The 20,351-nt window shown below is 47.6% G+C and overlaps 1 protein-coding gene across 3 annotated transcripts; it reads right to left on the bottom strand.

Moving 5' to 3' along the window:
* Nucleotides 1-8,824: 8,824 nt before the first annotated feature.
* On the bottom strand, nt 8,825-20,299 carry WFDC3 (WAP four-disulfide core domain 3). Of its 3 annotated transcripts, none has more exons than XM_068524554.1 (5): nt 19,741-20,299; nt 18,269-18,357; nt 10,425-10,556; nt 9,680-9,865; nt 8,825-9,060 (listed from the first exon to the last, which is right to left on the bottom strand). In XM_068524554.1, the coding sequence occupies exons 2-5, from the start codon at nt 18,345-18,347 to the stop codon at nt 9,044-9,046; spliced, it is 414 nt and encodes a 137-aa protein (XP_068380655.1). In that variant the 5' UTR covers nt 18,348-18,357; nt 19,741-20,299; the 3' UTR covers nt 8,825-9,043. The 3 variants fall into 3 exon arrangements, with proteins under 3 accessions (XP_068380655.1, XP_068380656.1, XP_068380657.1); XM_068524555.1 differs by having other exon boundaries at nt 20,227-20,289; XM_068524556.1 differs by having other exon boundaries at nt 20,223-20,263.
* Between the last annotated feature and the right edge of the window lie 52 nt (nt 20,300-20,351).

Genomic DNA, 20,351 nt, shown 5'->3' with positions numbered 1-20,351 from the left:
ACTGAGAGGGGCTTTTGATGCTGAACACTTGGCCTCTGCGCACTGATGCCAAATGGAATCTCGGAAACAGAGTTTTGGGTGAAGTAGAAAAGAATAGCTTTATTGTTTTTCCAGGCAAAGGCCTGGGGAGGGGAATTTGGTGAGGAGTGGGCCGCTGATAAGGATCAGGGTGTGTGCAGGGCCTGGCCTCAGGCGGTCTCCTGATGAGCTTTTATGGTTCTCGATGTTATCAAACTATGACCTTCTCTCTGGAATGAAGAATGCCTCATCAAGTAGTTTATCTTCCATTTGTTGGGGCTTTTAGGTCTGCAGAAGAGCTCAAAGATATTGTTATGTATATCCCTTGAGGCAGAACTGGGACCCTGCCCCAAGGCTGCACTACAGTTTCTCGGCTGCTCCTTCCTTGTCTCTGCATCCCCTCCCTTCCCTGATTAGCAACTGTTTGAATCTGCCCTTTGGGACTCAGGGAAGGTCATGGAAGCTGAAGCCTATTACCAAGAAATGGGGGGACACAGAAAGGCTTCGGTGCCCAGAAGCCCCACAGGGTCCTGCTCCGTTTCATTTTCACAAACTTCTAATTCAGAGATCCCCAAACCAGATCACCTACTAGAATCCCCTGAGGAGCACTTTTAAAATAACTACTAATAGATAAACAAGCAGCTTCTTTGGCCTGCCCTAGTTTTGACCTACTGAATCAAAATATCTGGGATGGGGGATCTCCCTGGTGGCGCACTGGGTAAGAATCCGCCTGCCAATGCAGGGGACACGGGTTCAAGCCCTGGTCCGGGAAGATCCCACTTGCCGTGGAGCAACTAAGCCCACGACCCACAACCACTGAGCCCAGGTGCCACAACTGCTAAAGCCCCCTAGAGCCGGTGCTCCACGACAAGAAAAGCCACTGCAATGAGAAGACCGCACACAGCAACGAAGACCCAACACAGCCTTAAATAAATAAATTTATATTATATTATAATATATATAATACTATATATTATAAATTTATATTTATATATCTGGGATGCGATTTGGAAATCTGTACATTAAAAAGCCCACTTGAGTACCGATGACCATTGAACCAGGCCAGGGTTAGGGGAACCGACCCTCCACACAGTAGAAAATTTGAGTATAACTTATAGGCAGCCCTCCCTATACGAAGCTCCTCTGGATCCACAGTCCTGCATCCTCTGATTCAACCAACCAGCACTGCAGTGTTTACTATTGGAAAAAATCCACACTTAAGTGGACCCACACAGTTCAAAACCATGTTGTTCAAGGGCAAACTGTAATTCTGTTCTAAAACCAGACCTGACAACCACTAACTGGCTTTCTGTTTCCATGGACTTGTCTATTCTAGATATTTCGTTTGAATGTGGCCTTTTGTGTCTGGCTTCTTTCACTTACCATGATGTTTTCCAGGTTCATCCAGGCTGTAGCATATGTCAGTACTTCATTCCTTTTAAGGCCAAATAATATTCCATTGGATGGATATGCCCTATTTTGTTTATCCATTTATCCACTGATGGACATTTGGGTTGCTTCCAGCTTTTGGCAATTGTAAATAGCGTATCAATGAGCATTCATGTGCAAGTTTTTGTTTAAACACCTGTTTTCAATTCCTTTAGGTATATGCCTGAGAATGGAATTGCTGGGTCATAGGGTAATTCTAAATTTCACTTTTTGAGTAAACACCAAACTTTTTCCTTTTTTAATGTGGCTACTAGAAAATTTTAAATGCAAATGTGGCTTGCAATATATTTCTATTGGAGAGTGCTGCTCTAGATATTTCTTTCTGCCTAAGAATTCTAACTGGTACTAACCTCTCATACATGTATACACCACCTTCCTCCAAACAGGATTTGAGGAACTTAATACTATAAAACAGATTCCATAAAACTGAAAAATCATTGAACCGAGAGTAAAAATAAAAAAAGTCAGAGACAGTAAAAGAGGGTACAGAAACTGAGTAACAATAGCTAACATTCATTGGGTGTGCATTTTGTGTCAGGCTCTGTGCTAAGTGCTTACTTTATACGTTGACTCTTCCCAGAAATCTTGTGAGGTGGGCAAAGTGATAATGTTATTATCCTCATTCATTTTGCATAGAGATAATAAGCAACAAAGAGTCTAAATTCAAACCCAGCCCTCGCTCCAAAACCCAGGCTCTTGGGTAGGATGAATTGGGAGATAGGGATTGACATATATACACTATTTATACTATGTATAAAATAGATAACTAATGAGAACCTACTGCCTAGCACAGGGAACTCTACTCAATGCTCTGTGGTGACCTACATGGGAAGGAAATCCAAAAAAGAGGGGATATATGTATACGTATAGCTGATTCACTTTGCTGTACAGTAGAAACTAATACAACATTGTAAAGCAACTCCACTCCAATTAAAAACAAAAAACAAAAAACAAGCTCTTGGCTTCCTGGTAGCCAAAATGAAACATCATCTCTCGATAGCAACATAAGAGATGTCCAATAAATTATTTCCCATTCTCATAACAGCTTATCATGAGAGGGAAGCTCCTGATCTTGAGCTCCGCAAGGAATTTGCCCTGTGACTTTGGTACAAGAAACATTGATACAACATAATGGATAATGTCCCCAAGATAAATGTTACCAAAAGTGCAGAAGCATTCCACATCATATGAAAAGGAAGGCCATAATGTTAGGTCTTACTTTATTACATGTAATTCAGTAGGGATCTGGAGTATAGACCCAGCTATGTAACTTTTTCTCAAAGTGGATTGAAAAAGCTGGGACGAACTCAGAATTAACATTTCTCCTGCCTGGAAATGGTCTATGACGACCTCTACTGCCCTCTGGTGGCTCTGAGCATAAAAGCACCAACAAGGAATTCCTTACACTCAAAACTCCCAGCCCCCAAAGCACAGCTAAGCCTGGGGTCCCAGAGGAGGAGCATCTGAGCCCCACTATCACTCCAAATAGGTCTTGATCCCTCACTGAGCACCCTACGCCTCATCTTCAGTGTCTGGATGAGACACCCTCACAAACTCCATTTCATTTTTTAACAGGAAGAGCTAAATCGGACTCCCATGTTCGATCTGTTTCTTTGACTTTAACCTTTGCTTTGCGTTTTGTTACTATAATCAGACATAATGGCCTGCCTCAGGGAACCCTGCCCACCTGTGGATGGCTGCAAGAAAGGAGAAATTAACACATCCCCTCACCAAGGCTGGCCATTCCAAGGGATACTAGCAAAATTTATGGCCTTTTTACTTTACTTCCTCATCTCCTCCCCCTCTCTGGGCTATAAAAGAAACTGGCATCCAAACCCTGATAAAATGATTTATCGGAGACACTATTCTGCCATCTCCTTGGTCTGCCGGCTTTGTATTCCTTCCCTCACCACCTCGTCTCCAATTTATTGGCCTGGCGTGCAGCTAGCAGAGCGAGCTTGGACTCGGTATCAATTTCCCTGTCCTGAGTGCGCTGGTGTCCTGGTCCAGACTGGAGCTGGGGTCCAGGTTGTCGTTGGAAGAAAACAATTTAAGAGCTGTTACCTGATGGTCTGACAGTCAGTATATAAGCACATGATGACAGAGTATAAATGAGGACGTACGAAAGGGAGAATATGATGCAGAGTTATCCTTGCCTGTCCCTCTTTTTCTTACTTCTCAGACTATCGCAGTGGATCTCAAACCACTAGCCTACCACTACTTTATAGTTAGAGAAAGTAGAATATTAAAATTAGAAGAGGGACTTCCCGGGTGGTCCAATGGGTAAGACTGCATGCTCCCAAAGCAGGGGGCCCGGGTTCGATCTCTGGTCGGGGAACTAGATCCCGCATGCATGCCGCAACTAAGAGTCCACATGCTGCAACTAAGAAGCCCACATGCCACAACGAAGATACCGCATGCCGCAACTAAGACCCCGTGCAGTCAAAATAAATAGACAAGTAAATATAAAAAAAAATAATTTAGAAGAATTTTGAGGTCAAACAGACCAAGGTTCAAACTAGCCCTCTGACTTACTCTGGGACTTTGGGCAAGTTATTTAAACTTTCTGACTGCAGAAAGAGAAAGACAAATACCATATGATATCACTTATATGTGGAATCTAAAATACGACACAAATGAACATATCTACAAAACAGAAATAGACTCACAGACATAGAGAACAGGCTTGTGGTTGCCAAGGGGGAGGAGGGTGAGGGAGGGATGGATTGGGAGTTTGGGGTTAGCAGATGTAAGCGATTATATAGAGAATGGATAAACAACAAGGTCCTACTGTATAGCACAGGGAACTATATTCAATATCCTGTGATAAACCATAATGGAAAAGAATATGAAAAAGAATGTGTGTATATGTATACTTGAATCACTTTGCTGTACAGTAGAAATTAACACAACATTGTAAATCAACTATACTTCAATAAAATAAAAATTTTTTAAATAAAAAATTAAAAAATAAACTTCTGACTCAGTTTCTTCATCTGAAAAACATGGGACTTCTCAAGGCCACTATGAGGATTAAATGAGATTGTGCATGGAAAGTTCCTAGCTTGGCGCCTGGGACATAGTGCTCAAAAAGTGTTCCCTGTGAACTCCTATGGGGGGGTTTCGTCATTCTTTACTGATGCTTGTGAATCTAAATGAGGCTGCCCTTCTCTGCACTGACCTCTTTGACAAGAGGGCCCCTTGCCTGGGGCCTCCTGCCCCTCTCATCCCACGTGCACCACTCCCCACTTACACTGTGCCCCACCAGACAGCAGTGAGATCCAGAAGGACGACAGGGAGAGGATGCAGGGGTTCATGGTGCTGTCAGGGCTCAGCGCACGTGTGGAGCTAGGGACTTCTACCACCAGATGGTCAGGAAAGGGATGGAGAAGGGAAGACTTGCAAGACTCACTGGCTCTGGTCAAAGAACAGGTCTTGGTCAACCCATACTTGAGGACTGGCAAGTGTCAGAACCTCAGAAAATCCTGCCCAGGGTGAGGATTTATTAGAGGAGGTCATCGAGTGGACGTGACCGCTGGTTGACCCGTGCATGGAATCCGGGCAATCGGAGGCTCCTCACCCCCTCCCCCGTGCTTGGAATGTACCTTCTGCCCACTGTTCCCACAGTGGGAGGTGTTCCAAGGATGCAGCCTTAAGAGAGGGATGCTGTTGAGACCATCTGCACGGTGTACGGTGTACGCGGCTGAACCAGGCTAAGGCCTCCCGGTAAACTTTTAAGCTTCTGGAGGCGGGTGCAGAGATTGGCTGGTCTCGAGCCCGCCCCCAAACAAACAAGTAAGTTCCCTTGCTGGTTAAAACTGCCGCCTACCAATCCCAGTGGTCTGCCTCTTTCTTCTCTCTCTGCCCTCTGTGTGCCCTCCAGAGTAAGGGGCTGGTTTCAAATTTCACCCAGGAAGTTCACAAGGTGAACCAGCAGGAAGCTGAGAATTAGGGAGGGGGAGGTGTGTGGCTTTTCTACCAGGTCAGAAGCTAATTTCAGGGTGTAAGGTTAGGGAGTAGGACCAGGGTCCACAGAGGCCTTACGACTCGCAGGAAGGAAAGGTTCTGATGGCTTCTTTGGTTTAAGGTACAACAGTAGGAAAAGCTGCCTAGAAAGGTCTTGGAGGCGCGCAGCGGGGAGGGGTGGGGTGCTGTAGGGTGCCAGACGTGGGATTTGGCCTCCTCTCAGCCCTTGACCTCCAGCTCCAAGTTCAAATTCAGCCCTTCAGCCCTTTCCTCCTCTCTCTCTCTCTCTCTCTCCCTCCCTCCCTCCCCTTTCTATCTTCCTCTCTCTCTCAGGAACTTGCTACCTATAGGCAGGTCAGCAGCTCCCATGCAGACAGGATGGGCTGCCCCAGATGAGAAGGAAAGACCTGGAAGGGACCCCTCTCCCAGTGCTCAGCCTGAGCTGCACCTGGAGCTCACACCTCCCTCTCCAGTCCTGCTCCCCACCCGGCAGAAAATCATCCTACAGTATTTTAAGATCCCCAGATTATCTTTCATTGAAAACTCTTCCATATTGATTTTTCCAACTAGATGCATGTATAATATTATTTTGATTGTTTTAATAAACAATAATTAACAAATAAACATTGCTTATCCAATAAATAATGATAAGCAAAACAATGGAAGAGGGATTGGCTAAAATGTTCATCAGCCCATCACAGACCCCGCTCCTTCCCAGCTCCCTGCAATGTGAGCCTGGAGCCATGGGTGTCCCTAGGATGACCACCCCGAGGCTCACGCCAGCCACTCATTTTCAGATCAGGCAATGCTGTCATATGTCTCCTCTACTCCAAGAGATGAATGTTCTAAACCAGCAGAAACCAGAATACCACATGCCAGTATGAAGACAGAAGAGGAAAAGGGGGCACAAAAACTCAGCAGTGGTGAGAAGTTTTTTTAAAATTTATACTTCACCTTTTTCCATTAAAGTTGGGAATTACAAAAGCATTTCTGCAATATTCAACATGAGCAGTGATACCTTTTTTTTTTCTTGATACAAAAGCCCTGCCTACTTAGAAATTTCTGTCCAAATTTTAAATGCGTATGTCCTTTGACCCAGTATGGTACACACAGTTCATTACCTACCCATCCCAAAAGCATTCCCTCCTTCCTTCTTGCTAATAGAACCTCGATTTTTTTTTTTTTTTTAATTCTCAGCGCTTTTTTTTTAAGTTGTGTATTTTATTTTTTTTGGCTGCATTGGGTCTTCGTTGCTGCACGTGGGCTTTCTCTAGTTGTGGTGAGCGGGGGCTACTCTTCGTTGCAGTGCACAGGTCTCTCATTGCAGTGGCTTCTCTTGTTGCGGAGCACAGGCGCTAGGCGCTCGGGCTTCAGTAGCTTCAGCACACAGGCTCAGTAGTTGCAGCATGCGGGCCCTAGAGCACGCGGGCTTCAGTAATTGGGGCACATGGGCCCAGTAGTTGTGGCTCGCGGGCTCTAGAGCACAGGCTCAGTAGTTGTGGCACACGGGCTTAGTTACTCCGCGGCATGTGGGATCTTCCCGGACCAGGGATCGAACCCACGTCCCCTGCATTGACAGGCGGATTCTTAACCACTGCGCAACCAGGGAAGTTCCATCAATTTTTTTTTTTTTGGAAGTATAGTTGATTTACAAGGTTGTGTTAATTTCTGCTGTACAGCAAAGTGATTCATTTATATATATATACATTCTTTTTTCATATTCTTTTCCATTATGATGTATCACAGGATATTGAATATAGTTCCCTGTGCTATACAGTAGGACCTTGTTGTTTATCCATTCTAGAACCTCAATTTTTATAGCCACGTGGTCACCTGCCTCAGCCTCAGGGATGAAGCAGGATTAATTTAAGATCTTAGGTCACTTTCCCATTAGCGTTTGCAGATATTTGCTTTCCGGGCCTTCCTTGCAGCTCCAGCCAGTGAGATGACAAGGGAAGCCTGGGAAGGCCGTGACTTCTGGGGAAGCCACTCTCCATCAAGAAAAGGAGAGCATGGTTTGCTGTACAGGTCTTTTCACCACTGCCCTCTACACACAGCTTCCTGTTGTGACATCTAGAGCTGCAGCATCCATCCCATACCCATGAGGTGACCGGCACAAGAACAAAAGCCAGCATACTGAGGATGGTGGAGATGGAAGAAGTGACTCTGGCCATCAGTGTTTCGGTCCAGCTGCTGAACCAGCCTCACTGCCTCTCTCCAGACTCTGACGTGAGAAAATTAAATGTCTTTATTGGCTAAGCCACTATTAGTTGGGTTTTCTATTAATTGCAGCCCAACAAACTCCTAATGGGATAGACTTGGGAATTACATTCATTCTTTCATTCATTCAACAAATATTTACTGAGAGCTTGTTTTTTGCCAGGCTCTATTTAAGAAACTAGAATTCTACTGCTAAGAATTTACCCAGATTTATCTGCAAAACTAGGCCATGATTTTTTTTTTTTTTTTTTAGGCCATGATTTTTATATGTGCAAAAATGTTAATGTCCAACAAGAGGTAACTGGTTAGTTATTTTCATGGAGCTCTATTAAAAGAATGTATGTGATGGCATAAAGGATCTCCAAGATATAGAATATATTTTTTGTCTACATAAAAAATATTCTTTTAAAAAATTATCTTGGTCCCAAGAACCTAAAGACACCCCTCCCTACAGCAAAGCTATCTGGAGGGGACAAAACACCTGTCTTGGAGCCAAGGCCTGGCCCCCAAAGAAGGTGAGCCAAGGTGGGACCATCCAAGTGACTCAAAAAACTAGCCACTCACCCCAGTTCCATTCCCCAACTCATATTCTCCAACAAAAGTAAGGTCAGCGGGGCTTCCCTGGTGGCACAGTGGTTGGGAGTCTGCCTGCCAATGCAGGGGACACGGGTTCGAGCCCTGGTCTGGGAGGATCCCACATGCCGCGGAGCAACTGGGCCCGTGAGCCACAACTACTGAGCCTGCGCGTCTGGAGCCTGTGCTCCGCAACAAGAGAGGCCGCAATAGTGAGAGGCCCGTGCACCGCAATGAAGAGTGGCCCCCACTTGCCGCAACTGGAGAGAGCCCTCGCACAGAAACGAAGACCCAACACAGCCAAAAATAAATAAATAAATAAAGGAGTTTCTTTAAAAAAAAAAAAAAAGTAAGGTCAGCAAGTCCAAAAAGAGGCCTGACTGTCCCACTCCTGGACAAGTCTATGGCAAGTCACCCCGGGTTTGGCTTCCATCCTTCTCCCCCCGGCCACTCCCAACCAGCATCCATTTCCAGTGTTCTCAGAAAGAAGGGATCCCCTATCCTTCCTAAATAAGTCAGTCCCATAATCCCACAGCCACGTTCAGACGCCCTTGCTCTCTTTCCTCACCTTAGCCCTCAAAGAGCACAGACAAGAGGGTCAGCATCGGCCTTTATTGGGGAAAAGAAGCACCACACACCCACTGCCCAAGCCCAGGGCTGGGTTTCCTACGCTCAGGGCAGCAGCAAGAACAGAAACAGAGCAGAGAGGGCAATGAAAGTCCCTGGGGGTGTCACAAGCCCCAGGACATCATCCTCTCCTGGCTACCAGGACAAGGCCCCTGGAGTCACCAAAGAAACTCAGGACACATCAGGACAGCTAGGGCACCGGGATCTCTGCAAGTAGAAAAACATCAGGTCACAACTGTGCCCTCCTGGCTCCAGCTCCCCAACATGTTTTTTTTCCCTTCCACCCTGGAGAAGTTTGGCAAAGATTGCTCTCAAAGGCCTTAAATGGCTCCCTGCTTCCCAGACAATCCAGTCTAAACTGGTATTGAAGACTCTTATCATTCATTGACCAACCTTATATTTCCTGTTCAGAAAACAGCCTGTCTGTTCCCTTACCCACTCTTCTCACCACCTCCATCCCAGCTCCCCAAACACGTCACATACATTACCCCCTCTGTGCCTTTGCTGACCGTCACCAGACCACCCATGCAGCATGTTCTCTGTGCTCTCCTCCCTTGGTCACATCCTGCCTAGGCCTTAGGGCCCAGATCAAATCCTACTTCTAGGAGAAGGACCTTCCCAAGGAGCCACACTTACTCTCATCACCTATACACGCATACTGCCTATACAAGGGTTCTTGATCTGTGACATAGAATCTTTCTCTCCAACTAGACTCTCCAGGGCAAAAACTGTCTTGCCCTTCTGGAGTCCCCACCCAGCACCTAAGCCAGTGCTCTGTACATAGCAGTTAAGGCCGTTGTTATTGATAACAATGGGCTGTACTCACCTAATTCAAAATTAGACCTGATGGTCCGGTTGGGGTTCAGGGCCAGCTCGGGTGACAGGACTGGCGGGACACAGAAACGGCCACAGCCCGACTTGCAGCACTTTTCCCCAGCTTGGCAGTTCTCATCCGCCATGCAGCTGACAATGCACAGGCCCGCCAAAATTTTTGGACAATCACCACCCCGCCCTGTGGGATAAACAGGCATAGGTATAGAGACAGGAGGGTTGGCTCCAATGACTCCAAGTTCCCATCTGGGACTTAGAGGCTCCAGATAAATCCATCCCTGATTCTAACTAGATCTTAACCAAAGATCTGGCTGGGAAACCTTGAAGTTCAAGGATCCGAGCCCCTGCAGGGCCCCAAGAGAGCATCTGGACTAATGATTTCCAAATGGTGTCCCACAGGGAGTTCCCTAGAGGTACCTTGGGACTTGATACCTCTGGGGGTTTGGGGCTGGGGCTGGGTGGGATGCAGAAGGAGCAAGGCTCCCAGAGCACCACCCTCTCCCCCTATGCTTGGGCTTCCTACTAACACCCACTGCCTTCCTCTAGTTCTTTCAATGCCAACATGGGCCCCTTGGTCCTTGGAGGAGGGTTGCTTTGGGTTGAGGGGCTAGGAGGAGTGGAAAGATGAGAACCCTGACTCCTCCCACGAAGAGAAAGAGAAGGAGGCCACAGATGGCTCCCTCCCAAGCCAACCCTGGGACCCCAGGAGCACTCAAGTCTTCCCCAAAGAGCCGACATACCTCCCTTAATGTCTCCATGGCAGGCACGGCCACAGCCGGTGCTGCAGCACTTATGCCCCTGAGGACAGGATGCGTCCCCATCACACAGCTCTTCACACGGAAGGGGGTCGGCAGGACACTCACCGCCAAACTCTGCCATAAAATCAGAGCATTGGGGCCCAGAGGTGTTCAAGCCCCGTGTTTCCAGTTATTTTTATTGGGACTCTGAGTACAAAATACATTTTCCATTGAGTCCCATGTGTATTTTATACCTATTTATGTGTAAAATGTACATATTTATGTGCATACATGTATATGCAATGCTGACACTTTATATTCTATTTCTTTTTTTTTTTTAATGCCGACTGCAAAATACTAAATAGATATCCAGACTCACAGACCGAAAAGCACTGTTGAGGTCTAACACATTGTGGCAAACGCACTAGCTGCCACCGCCATATTCATCCTCCCTCCTTGCTTACTGTGGTCGACATCAACACTGCTGGCTGCTGGAATACATGCTCTTGGGTAGCCCCCTCCCATACTGTCTCTGGGCTTGACTGGGTGACTTGCTTTGACCAACAGGACACCAGCCAAGTATGATGCAAGCAGAGGCTTGAGCAACACTTGCATACTGGGGCTTGAACACTCCCTCTTGGAAACCAGCCACCATGCTGTAAAGCAGCTTGGGCTAGGCTGCGGGATAATGAGACGCCTCCGGAGGGAGAACCTGGAGGAGGAGAGGCCATCCTGGACATTCCAGCCACAGTGGAACTTGCCAGGGAGCTCCCAGCTGCATGAAGGACCTCAGCTGATCCACTGGGTATAAGAACTGCCCGGCTAAGCCCAGCCAAGCCAAGCCAACCCACAAACCCACACAACTGTGAGAAAGAATGCACTGTGTTAATGTTGATGACTTCAGGACTGGGGCTTTGGGGGAAAAAAAAAAAAAAAAAGAATGCACTGTGTTAAGTCGCTAAGTTTGGGGATGGTTTGTTAGGTGGCAATAAATAACTGAAGCACTTGTGAATAGACTCCCAGGCTTGTTCGGAGAGGCAGTGAGGCCAGTCAGCTAAAATGATTTGCTTCCCCCATATTCCCTTGTAACTAGGGGTGACCACAAACTAAGATATAAGCTGGGAAAACTTTTGCATTGTTGGTTCAGGGAATACAACTGTCAAACTGCCCCCTCGTTTCTTGCTTCTTCCAGTCCAAAGACAGACAAGGAATCAGAGCAGCCTTCTTGCAACCAGGAGGCAACCAGTGTGAAGACAAAGTCAAGAACTGCAAAGGAGAGAGAGAGAAATTGCTTCATCGTGAAGCCACCACACCAGCCCTGGCGCTGACTTCAGGACTTCTTGTTATGTGAGAAAGAAAAATCCCTGTTGGTTTCATTTTCTGCTTCACGTAGCCAAACACATTCTTGATGTGCCCTTTCACAGCCCCTAAGAAGATAATGGAACTCAGAGAAGAGAAGGGGTTGGCCCAGAACTGCAGAGTGAGTCAGCGGCAAAGCAGGACAAAACTCAGCTTCTTGGTTTGCAGTGAAGCACTCTTTCTACTACACCATCCTTAAGATATGTGGGCAACAGGCCAGGTCCACGGGGGCAGGCACACCCAAGAAGTCACATCCAAACCAAACCCACTCACCATGACTCATTCCTCTCAGTGTTTATTTCAAGTTTTTTAAATGGAGGGGAAAATGACAGGCAATTCAAGCTTTGTAGAAAACCAAGACAGGACTGGCCCAGTGCCTCTGAGAAAGAACATGTACATACAATTAGACACAGCTGGCTCCGGGAAGTCTGACATGATGGAAGAAGCAAGTATTGGACTCCAAGAGAATACATGCAGCTAAACAATCAAGATATAGTAACCTGGCATCCTAGGATTTTTCGGAATAGCCCCTATTTCAAATATTTTTTGCCATTGCCCGCTTGTGTCACGACTATGTGTCTTGATATTTTTTATTCAGAAAATATGGTCACTGTAACCACCAGATGTATCTCTCCACACCTCCCCACCTGTCTGACAAACACTAAAATCCATTTAACAAGGAACAAAGCCTTTTATCCCACGGTTGAGAAGGCTGGGCATAAAAAAAAATCTCCCTGGTAGGGAGAAACACAGCAAAATAAACTTCTCACCAAGTCATACCGTGTGCCCTAGAGTGGAGGCCTAGAATACCACACTTCCCAGATGTCACCATTTTTCCGTGCCTGACTCTGAAGTAACCAATGCCAGGAGCACCCTGCTACCTCGGCCCTCATCCTCAGGACCAGGCGTAGAGACCAAAGCCCTACCCTCTGCCAGGCCAGGCTTCCTTGAGGTCCCTGGGGTTTTGTCAAATAGTAGAAGCAATGAAGGGACCCCTGGAAGACAGGTTGAAGCCCTGAGGGTCACAGCACATCCCCTCGGACCAGTGCCCAGCAGAGCCACCCAGTCTAATACCCTATCTGATGCTTGAATCCCTGCCAAACAATCCCCTCCTCTCAGCTTGAACAGCTGGAATTAAGGGGGCTTCAATACCTCCAAGCCAGACTATGCCATCCTTATACTCCAGCTAGACAGCCTTAGTTATAAAGGAAGTCCTTCTTTATACTCAACTGAAATCTGTTTCTATTCATTGGTCCTTTTCCTATTCCCAGAGACCTGGCAAAAACATGGCTCATGCCATCTCTTTAGCCATCCTCTGCCTTTCACTGTCTTAGCTTTGCCAGGCTAGGTAAGCTCAGTTCCTCATAACACATGGTTTCCGGTCACCTCACAGGTATGTTAGCAGGAATCAGGATGAGAAATAGGAATGATAGCCAGAACGGGGATGGTCATCCCTAGCCTCCAGATATGCCCCTATCCCAAGATCCCAAGCTATCACCAGAAAAGTAGAATAAAAAGCTGAAGCCTAGGAAATACTCACACTTAGTCTTTACCGTTGCCCCAGCTCCAACCTTCCACTAGGGAAGAACAGCAGCTGCTGGCAGAAAAGTGAAATTTCAAAACTTCTTAAGCCAAGAAGGGCCCTCTGAGCCTTCAGAGCTACTCCTCTTCTCTTGTAAACAGACAGACACCCAGAAGGGGGAAGGATTGGCCTGAGGCCAATGGTCACAGAATTGGGTCCCAAACCCCCAGCTCTGACACTAGGTCCAGTGCCCTTTAATCCACATCATGGTGATCCCCTGCACTCAGCAACGATCACCCAAAACCGAATCAACAAGCACTGGGACTCAGCTCAGTTCTGCCAAAAGACCCAGTGGTAGACAGTTTTAGGGGTTAGGAAAACTTATAAATAAACTAGTGTGCCTGGAACCCCCAAGACCACTCCTAGTTTTGGTGATTCACTAGGACTCACAGGACTCGGCATACAGTTGTACCCATGGCCATGATTTACGACAGCACAAAAATACAAAGCAAAATCATCAAAGGGAAGAGGTGCACGAGGTGAAGTCCAGAGGAAGCCAGGCGCAAGCTTCCAAGAGTCATCTCCCAGGGGAGTCACACAGGATGACTTCATTCCTCCAGTATGGAATTGTGACAATACATGTGAAGTGGTATCTACCAGGGAAGCTCACTGGAGACTTAGGGTTCTTCCTGCAGGCTGGTCACATGGGCGCTCTCTGCCTAGCTCAAACCACTGTTATTAGTTACGGTGGCAGGAACCGTCTCAAAATCCATTCCCAGAAGCCCACCAAGGCCAATCTTGTGAGCAGGCCTTTCTGAGAATATCAGTCTTGGGCCTGCTGTGTCAACTCTTAGCTAGCTGTACAACCAGCAGTGAGGTTTCAGAAAAGGGGACCCAAACACACAGGGAGCCCATGCCATCAATGCATATGAAGGACACAATGTACATGTCGTGGGACTTCCCTGGTGGCGCAGTGGTTATGACTCTGCGCTCCAGGGCTTCCCTGGTAGCTCAGTGCCTAAGAATCTGCCTGCCAACGAAGGGGACGCGAGTTTGAGCCCTGGTCCAGGAAGATCCCACATGCCGAGGAGCAACTAAGCCCATGCGCCACAACTACTGAGCCTGCACTCTAGAGCCTGCAAGCCACAACTACTGAGCCCACGTGCCACAACTACTGAAGCCCGCACACCTAGAGCCTGTGCTCCGCAACAAGAGAAGCCACTGCAATGAGAAGCCCACGCACCGCAAGGAAGAGTAGCCCCTGCTCGCCGCAACTAGAGAAAGCCCGCACGCAGCAACGAAGACCCAATGCAGCCAAAAATAAATAAATAAATAATAAATAAATTTATTTTAAAAGACTCCACACTCCCAGTGCAGGGGACCCTGGTTCGATCCCTGGTCTGGGAACTAGATCCCACATGCATGCCGCAACTAAGAGTTTGCATGCCACAACTAGGGATATGGCAAGCCACAACTAAGGAGCCCGCCTGCCACAACTAAGACCCAACACAAATAAATAAATAAATAAATGTTTTTTAAAAATAATAATAATGCACATGTCGTAATAAGCAAAACAGAGGGTCACGGGGGATCAGGAGGGTTCAACTTTCATGCAGTGGGAGGGGCGCCATGAGGGAGCCAGAGGGGACAACTCTTAGGCCATAATCTGAATCTTCACTCCAAAATCTCCCCCTTCTCAGTAAAGACCACCACCATCACCCAACAGCTCCAGCCAGACACTCACCACCCTTTTTGACACTTCCTTTTCCTCAACACCCACATTTGCTAACTTCTTTCCCCGGGCCTGTCAGCTTCACCCTCAAAAGTACTTCAAGTCTGCCACTCTTCCAGGTCTGCACTGTCACCACCCTGGTCTGAGCCATGATCACCCCCCATCCAGCCTGGCATATTGGCCTCTTAACTGGCCTGCCATCTTCTACATTCGCCCCATCCATTCTTCAGACACCAGCAGAGTAGCCTTTTTAAAATGAAAACTGGATCAGGCCTCTCCTGCTTTTATAGCCCCCTTTAAAGGCCTCCCACTGCACTTACAATAAAGCCTTAGACAGAGGCCCCGGAGACTCCCCCAAAGCCTGGACTCTGCCTCAACTGGAACCACCTTCCTTCTCCATCTCTTTTCTCCAGCCACACTGACCTTTCAACTCCTTAAAATAGTAAGCCCTGCCCTACTCTACTGCTTTTGCCCCTGCAGTTCCCTCTTCATAGCACTCCACCCAATGGCCAGCTCCTTCTCATTCTCCAACTTAAAATGATACCTCCTCTTTCCCTCTCTTTTCTTTCCCTTCATTGCACTCATCACGACTGGTGGTTATTATTGCTCGTTTATGATTATTTACTGTGTCTCACGTCAGAGGGTGAGCTCCATGAGAGCAAGGGCCGTGGCTACCATGCTCACCCCAGGATGCCCAAATGCCAGGTAGGGTAGACACTCAATATGTATTGAATCCATTTATAAGTGAGCAAGTGAATAGACAGGCCAGACCTCAGATAGTCGGGAGGGAACCTGAACAGCGAGGTGCTGGGCATAACTATATGAGCTGTCAGGCATTATTTGGCAGGTTTTGTACAAGTTTCTTATGTACATTTCTTCTCAACTGCATGCTGTAGGCTGAATATTTGTATTCTCCGAAAATTCATATGTTGAAACCTAATCTCCAAAGTGAGGGTATTTGGAAGTGGGGTCTTTGGGAGGTGATTAAGTCAGGAGACTGGAGCCCTCATGAATACTAGTGGCCCTTACTGCCCTTCTGCCACGTGAGGTCACAGCAAAAAGACGGCAGTCGACAAACCAGGAAGCAGGCCCTCCCAGACACTGAACCTGCTAGACCTTGATCTTGGACTTCCCAGCCTCCAGAATTGTAAGAAATAAATTTCTGTTGTTTATAAGCCACCCAGTCTATGGTATTCTGTTATAGCAGCCCAAATGGACACTGCATTATCACTCTATGAGATAAATACCCTTATCTCCATTTTAAGAATGATAAAAATGAGGTTCAAAGAGATGAAAGGACTCGTCCAAGGCCACAGAGCCAGCAAGCAGAGGAGCCCGGTTCAGGCTCAGACCCGAACTGCCTCAGGGGAGCAGGTCCCAGGGTCTACCCTGTGCTCTCAGGCACCCTGACATTCCTCCACGTTACCAAACAGACAGGACAGGCTATGGTAAGCTTCTGGCAAATCAGAGCTTAATGAAAGCAGAGATTATTCACAGCCCAGGAAGGGGAGTTCCCTGTGCAGTGGGCTGTAGCAACGAGTCCCGCTGGGTGAGTGGGCCAGCCCTCCTCCAGGACTGGAACTGTAGAAAAGTAGTTAGCTAATATCCCAGCAGAAATATTACTTCCCACCAGACGAGGAACCCCACTCGGCCAGTGGGCTCTGGGAGAGGTGCAGAGAGATCACGACTCTAACCTGCCAAGCTCCAAGGAAAGAGGAAGCCCCATCTGGGCTGGCCAGGGCCCAGGGCAACTCACCAAGCTGCCTTGCCTGGCTGCCAGCCTCACCCTCAGCCCCCGCAATTCAGCCATCACCTTCAAATACTGCGAAGATTGTACCAGGCCTGACAAGTTGACAATGAATGACCCGCATGAGACAGATTCCCAGGCTCTGGTTCCAGAGCTGGCCCTCCAGAGTCCTGGCAAAGAGTACAACACTCTATTCTCCCTTATGGGCAGGCTGCCCAAGGGAGCTGCTGAAGCCAGGCGCAGACAACGCCACTGGGTACAGGGAAGGGGCCTGCTACCTGGGGAGGTTTGGCTGGAAGGAGGCCAGCCTTCACAGGAACCCTGAGTTCAAAGTAAAAGATGCAGATAATCAATGGCCTGTTCTCTCCTGACAGAAGGCAAAGAACTGGGGACACGAGTGATTAAAGGAGAAGAGACCCCCCAAAAGGGGAAAAAAAGAGGTGAGCTAAATTTCAAGAGCCAACCTAGGAGACAGGAAGCTCTCTGGGTGTATCTAGCCCAGAGGCAAGATCGGAAAGGAGACTTGGATTTCGCCTCTCAAGCCAGCATACCCTTAGGGATGCCTCCTCTACAGAGCCGAGCACAGCCTGCGCCGCAGCGCTTCCGCCTAGCCAGACAGGCAGAATCCCCCTGGTATGGCTCTTGGCATGGGTTCTTATTGCGAGGGCATTTTCCTTCTTTCACTGCAAAAGTTATCGCTTGAGATTGGGGTAACTGGCAAGGCCTCAAGAAACAGGGAATGGAAGGCAAATGTACTTCGGGGACTCTTAGTCTCTCCAAAATTCCTGTCAAAAATATTTCTGGGGCTTCCCTGGTGGCACAGTGGTTAAGAATCTGCCTGCCAATGCAGGGGACACAGGTTCGAGCCCTGGTCCAGGAGGATCCCACATGCCGCGGAGCAACTAAGCCCATGTGCCACAACTACTGAGCCCGCGAGCCTAGAGCCCGTGCTCCGCAACAAGAGAAGACACTGCAATGAGAAGCCCGCGCACCGCAACGAAGAGTAGACCCTGCTCGCCGCAACTAGAGAGAGCCCACGCGCAGCAACGAAGATCCAACGCAGCCAAAAATAAATAAATTAAATTATTTAAATAAATAAATTTAAAACAAAATATTTCTGCAACCACTTTCCCCTTCTCCCACACAGCCGCTAACATGCACCCAGCACCACACACAGACCAGCCACTCTGCAGAGAGAGAGACAGAAAGCTTGGGGCGATCCTATTCTCACCCTAGGGTGAGAGCCCTCAGGAAAAGCTAGAACCTCTAGTAAGCCAGACTGGAAGTGCTATCTCCTTGTCCAGAGAGGACAGAGAAAGCCAGGAAGACCTATCCTGGCTGTCCCAAGAATCTATGCGTCCAGTTCTGTTCTACAGAGAAGACCATCTCCCCAAATGAGGACCCTCACTCTGGGAGGAGGCAGGGGATGACTTCTCCTCTAGTCATTTTCTATTGCTGTTAGCCAGGGATCCCAAATGATAGCTCACCATGCTCTCCTGCAGTCACCCAGGATGCCACGGACCCAAGAGCAAGAAGTGCCTTCAGGAGGAAGAGGCAGCTTGACATGATGATGATGCTGAGGGTAGAGATGAGAACTCAGTTCAGGCCAGACGTGTACACCTTGCCTTATATCAATACATCAACCGAGGGAAGGGCAAGACTAGGGGATTGGTCTCAGGCCAGCCACAAAGTTTTCCGTTTCACTATAATCCCCAAGGATGTCTTCTCCTGACAAGAAGAAAAGTGACTGGTTGCTGGTGTGTGGGAAAATTCCTGGCACTACCAAAAGACACACGTGATGGGAATGATCAAACTCTGCAATATACACAACATCCCTGGACAATGATGAGGAATCTAATGGGCAGCTGAGAAAATGGAGGGATGGCCATTGGATAAAGGATCAAAGAGAGCCCTAGAGGGTTTTGGAAGGACACAGCTACAGCTGTAATGAGAGAGGAAAGGACTAGAGACACAACTAAAGAAAAGAACCAAAGCTAATAAAATGCACTGTGGCTCCTGTCCATCCTAGCAACCTAGAAAACAGAGAATGGAACAGACTGCTTGGAAACTATCCAAAAACTACAGAAAAGCAGTGTTTAGATTTGTTCAGAACTAATATAAATGCACCAAAAACCTACATCTTGGTCCCTCTAGCCCATACAGGGCATTCTTGGACTATATGAAGGTTAGTCGACAAAACCCGAAAGAACAGTTGCTATGACTCAAGTAGTAACCTAGGTCATATATACTCCCTTTCTTTATCTCTTCTTCCTATATTTCTTTTTATTTTTCTTTATCTATTCCTTTGGTCAACCATGATACCTAACAGTGTCCACTGGCATTGCTTAGCCTAATGAGGTTAAAGGGTAAAAACCTCCTTAATAGGGACAAAGAATTTGGTACCAGAAAGTTGCCTTATTGTTTTAAGGCTGATATTGGAGCGTGGAGATAATTAACATTTATTGATGACCTAACATGTGTTTTATACACATTATTTATTTTATGCCTCACAATAATCTTGCAGAAGTAAGAAAACTAGTTCAGAGGGAAAATTAGCCAAGGTCATTAAGCTAGTAAGTGGTGGCTGCTGGAATTTAATAATAGTAATGACAGATAACATTGTTTGAGGGTTTACTACTGCCAAGGTTCTAAGTACTTGACATGAATTAACTCAATTAATCCTCATTGCAACCCTATGTGTTAGGTACTATTATCCCCATTCTACAGATGGGGAAACTGAGGCACAGAAAGAAATGTGGGTCACAGCTAATAAGTAGTAGAACAAAGGTAAGCAGTCCAATCCCATAGTCAATGTTACCACCATATCATAATGGACTTGAACTCAGATCTTTCTAACTGCAAAACTCATGCACTTTCTACTACCCCATATTATGACCTGATAAAAGTAACTTTATCTACCACCCATAAGTAGATCCAATTCTATTCAGGGACGTCTTACCTCTAATGCAGAGCTAAAGGGGCTCTGGGGAACTCCACAGCTGTTAAATCCCTGCATCCCCAGCCCATCCCAGTATCACCCATCTGGGGAGAGAAGCCCAGAATCTTCATTCAGATGCCTTCAGATGCCTTCAGACGCCAAGAGGCAATCCCTGGGGTCAAGGCCTGAAGAGACCGCTGGGTGAGTGGGATGGCATGGGCCAGACCCCCTCTTGTTGGGTTTCGGGATCCTCACATTAGGCCCATCCAATTCCGGGGGCTGAGTGCCAGGCATATTAAAATCTAGTTTTCCGGAGACAACTGCAGACGCCTCGGTACCAAACGCTCCCCTCCGCTCCCCAACACCGGCCCGAGAAAACCTGCTCCCCTCCTCCTGCCCCGCACTTCTCCACGGGCCTTGGCCCGGCCAGAGAAAGATCCTTGACTGAACACCCACAGTTTACACCCGAGGCGCGGCCGCTCCCGAGAGGGAGCCTGGCCAACCTACACACAGGGCCTCTAAGCTTCTGGGACCCGGCGAGACGCGGCGGCTCGGTTCCCCTGGTAACCCTGCCGCTCGCTGCGTCGCGCTTCCGGAGCCTGCGGGCGGCGCGCTCCAATGACGTCACAGGG

Source organism: Eschrichtius robustus, chromosome 16 (genome assembly GCF_028021215.1).
Source record: "Eschrichtius robustus isolate mEscRob2 chromosome 16, mEscRob2.pri, whole genome shotgun sequence".
Classification (NCBI taxonomy): Eukaryota; Metazoa; Chordata; class Mammalia; order Artiodactyla; family Eschrichtiidae; genus Eschrichtius; species Eschrichtius robustus.
This window is presented reverse-complemented; position numbering and strand designations above follow the sequence as displayed.

What these genes read in the sequence shown, in the direction of transcription:
- WFDC3 (XM_068524554.1), bottom strand. Translation starts at nt 18,347, where the DNA reads ATGTCAAGCTGCCTCTTCCTCCTGAAGGCACTTCTTGCTCTTGGGTCC. An exon ending in GGTGACTGCAGGAGAGCATG is followed by an intron (nt 10,557 to 18,268) that starts GTGAGCTATCAT and finishes ATTTTATGGCAG; the next exon opens with AGTTTGGCGGTGAGTGTCCT. An exon ending in CCATGGAGACATTAAGGGAG is followed by an intron (nt 9,866 to 10,424) that starts GTATGTCGGCTC and finishes TTTATCCCACAG; the next exon opens with GGCGGGGTGGTGATTGTCCA.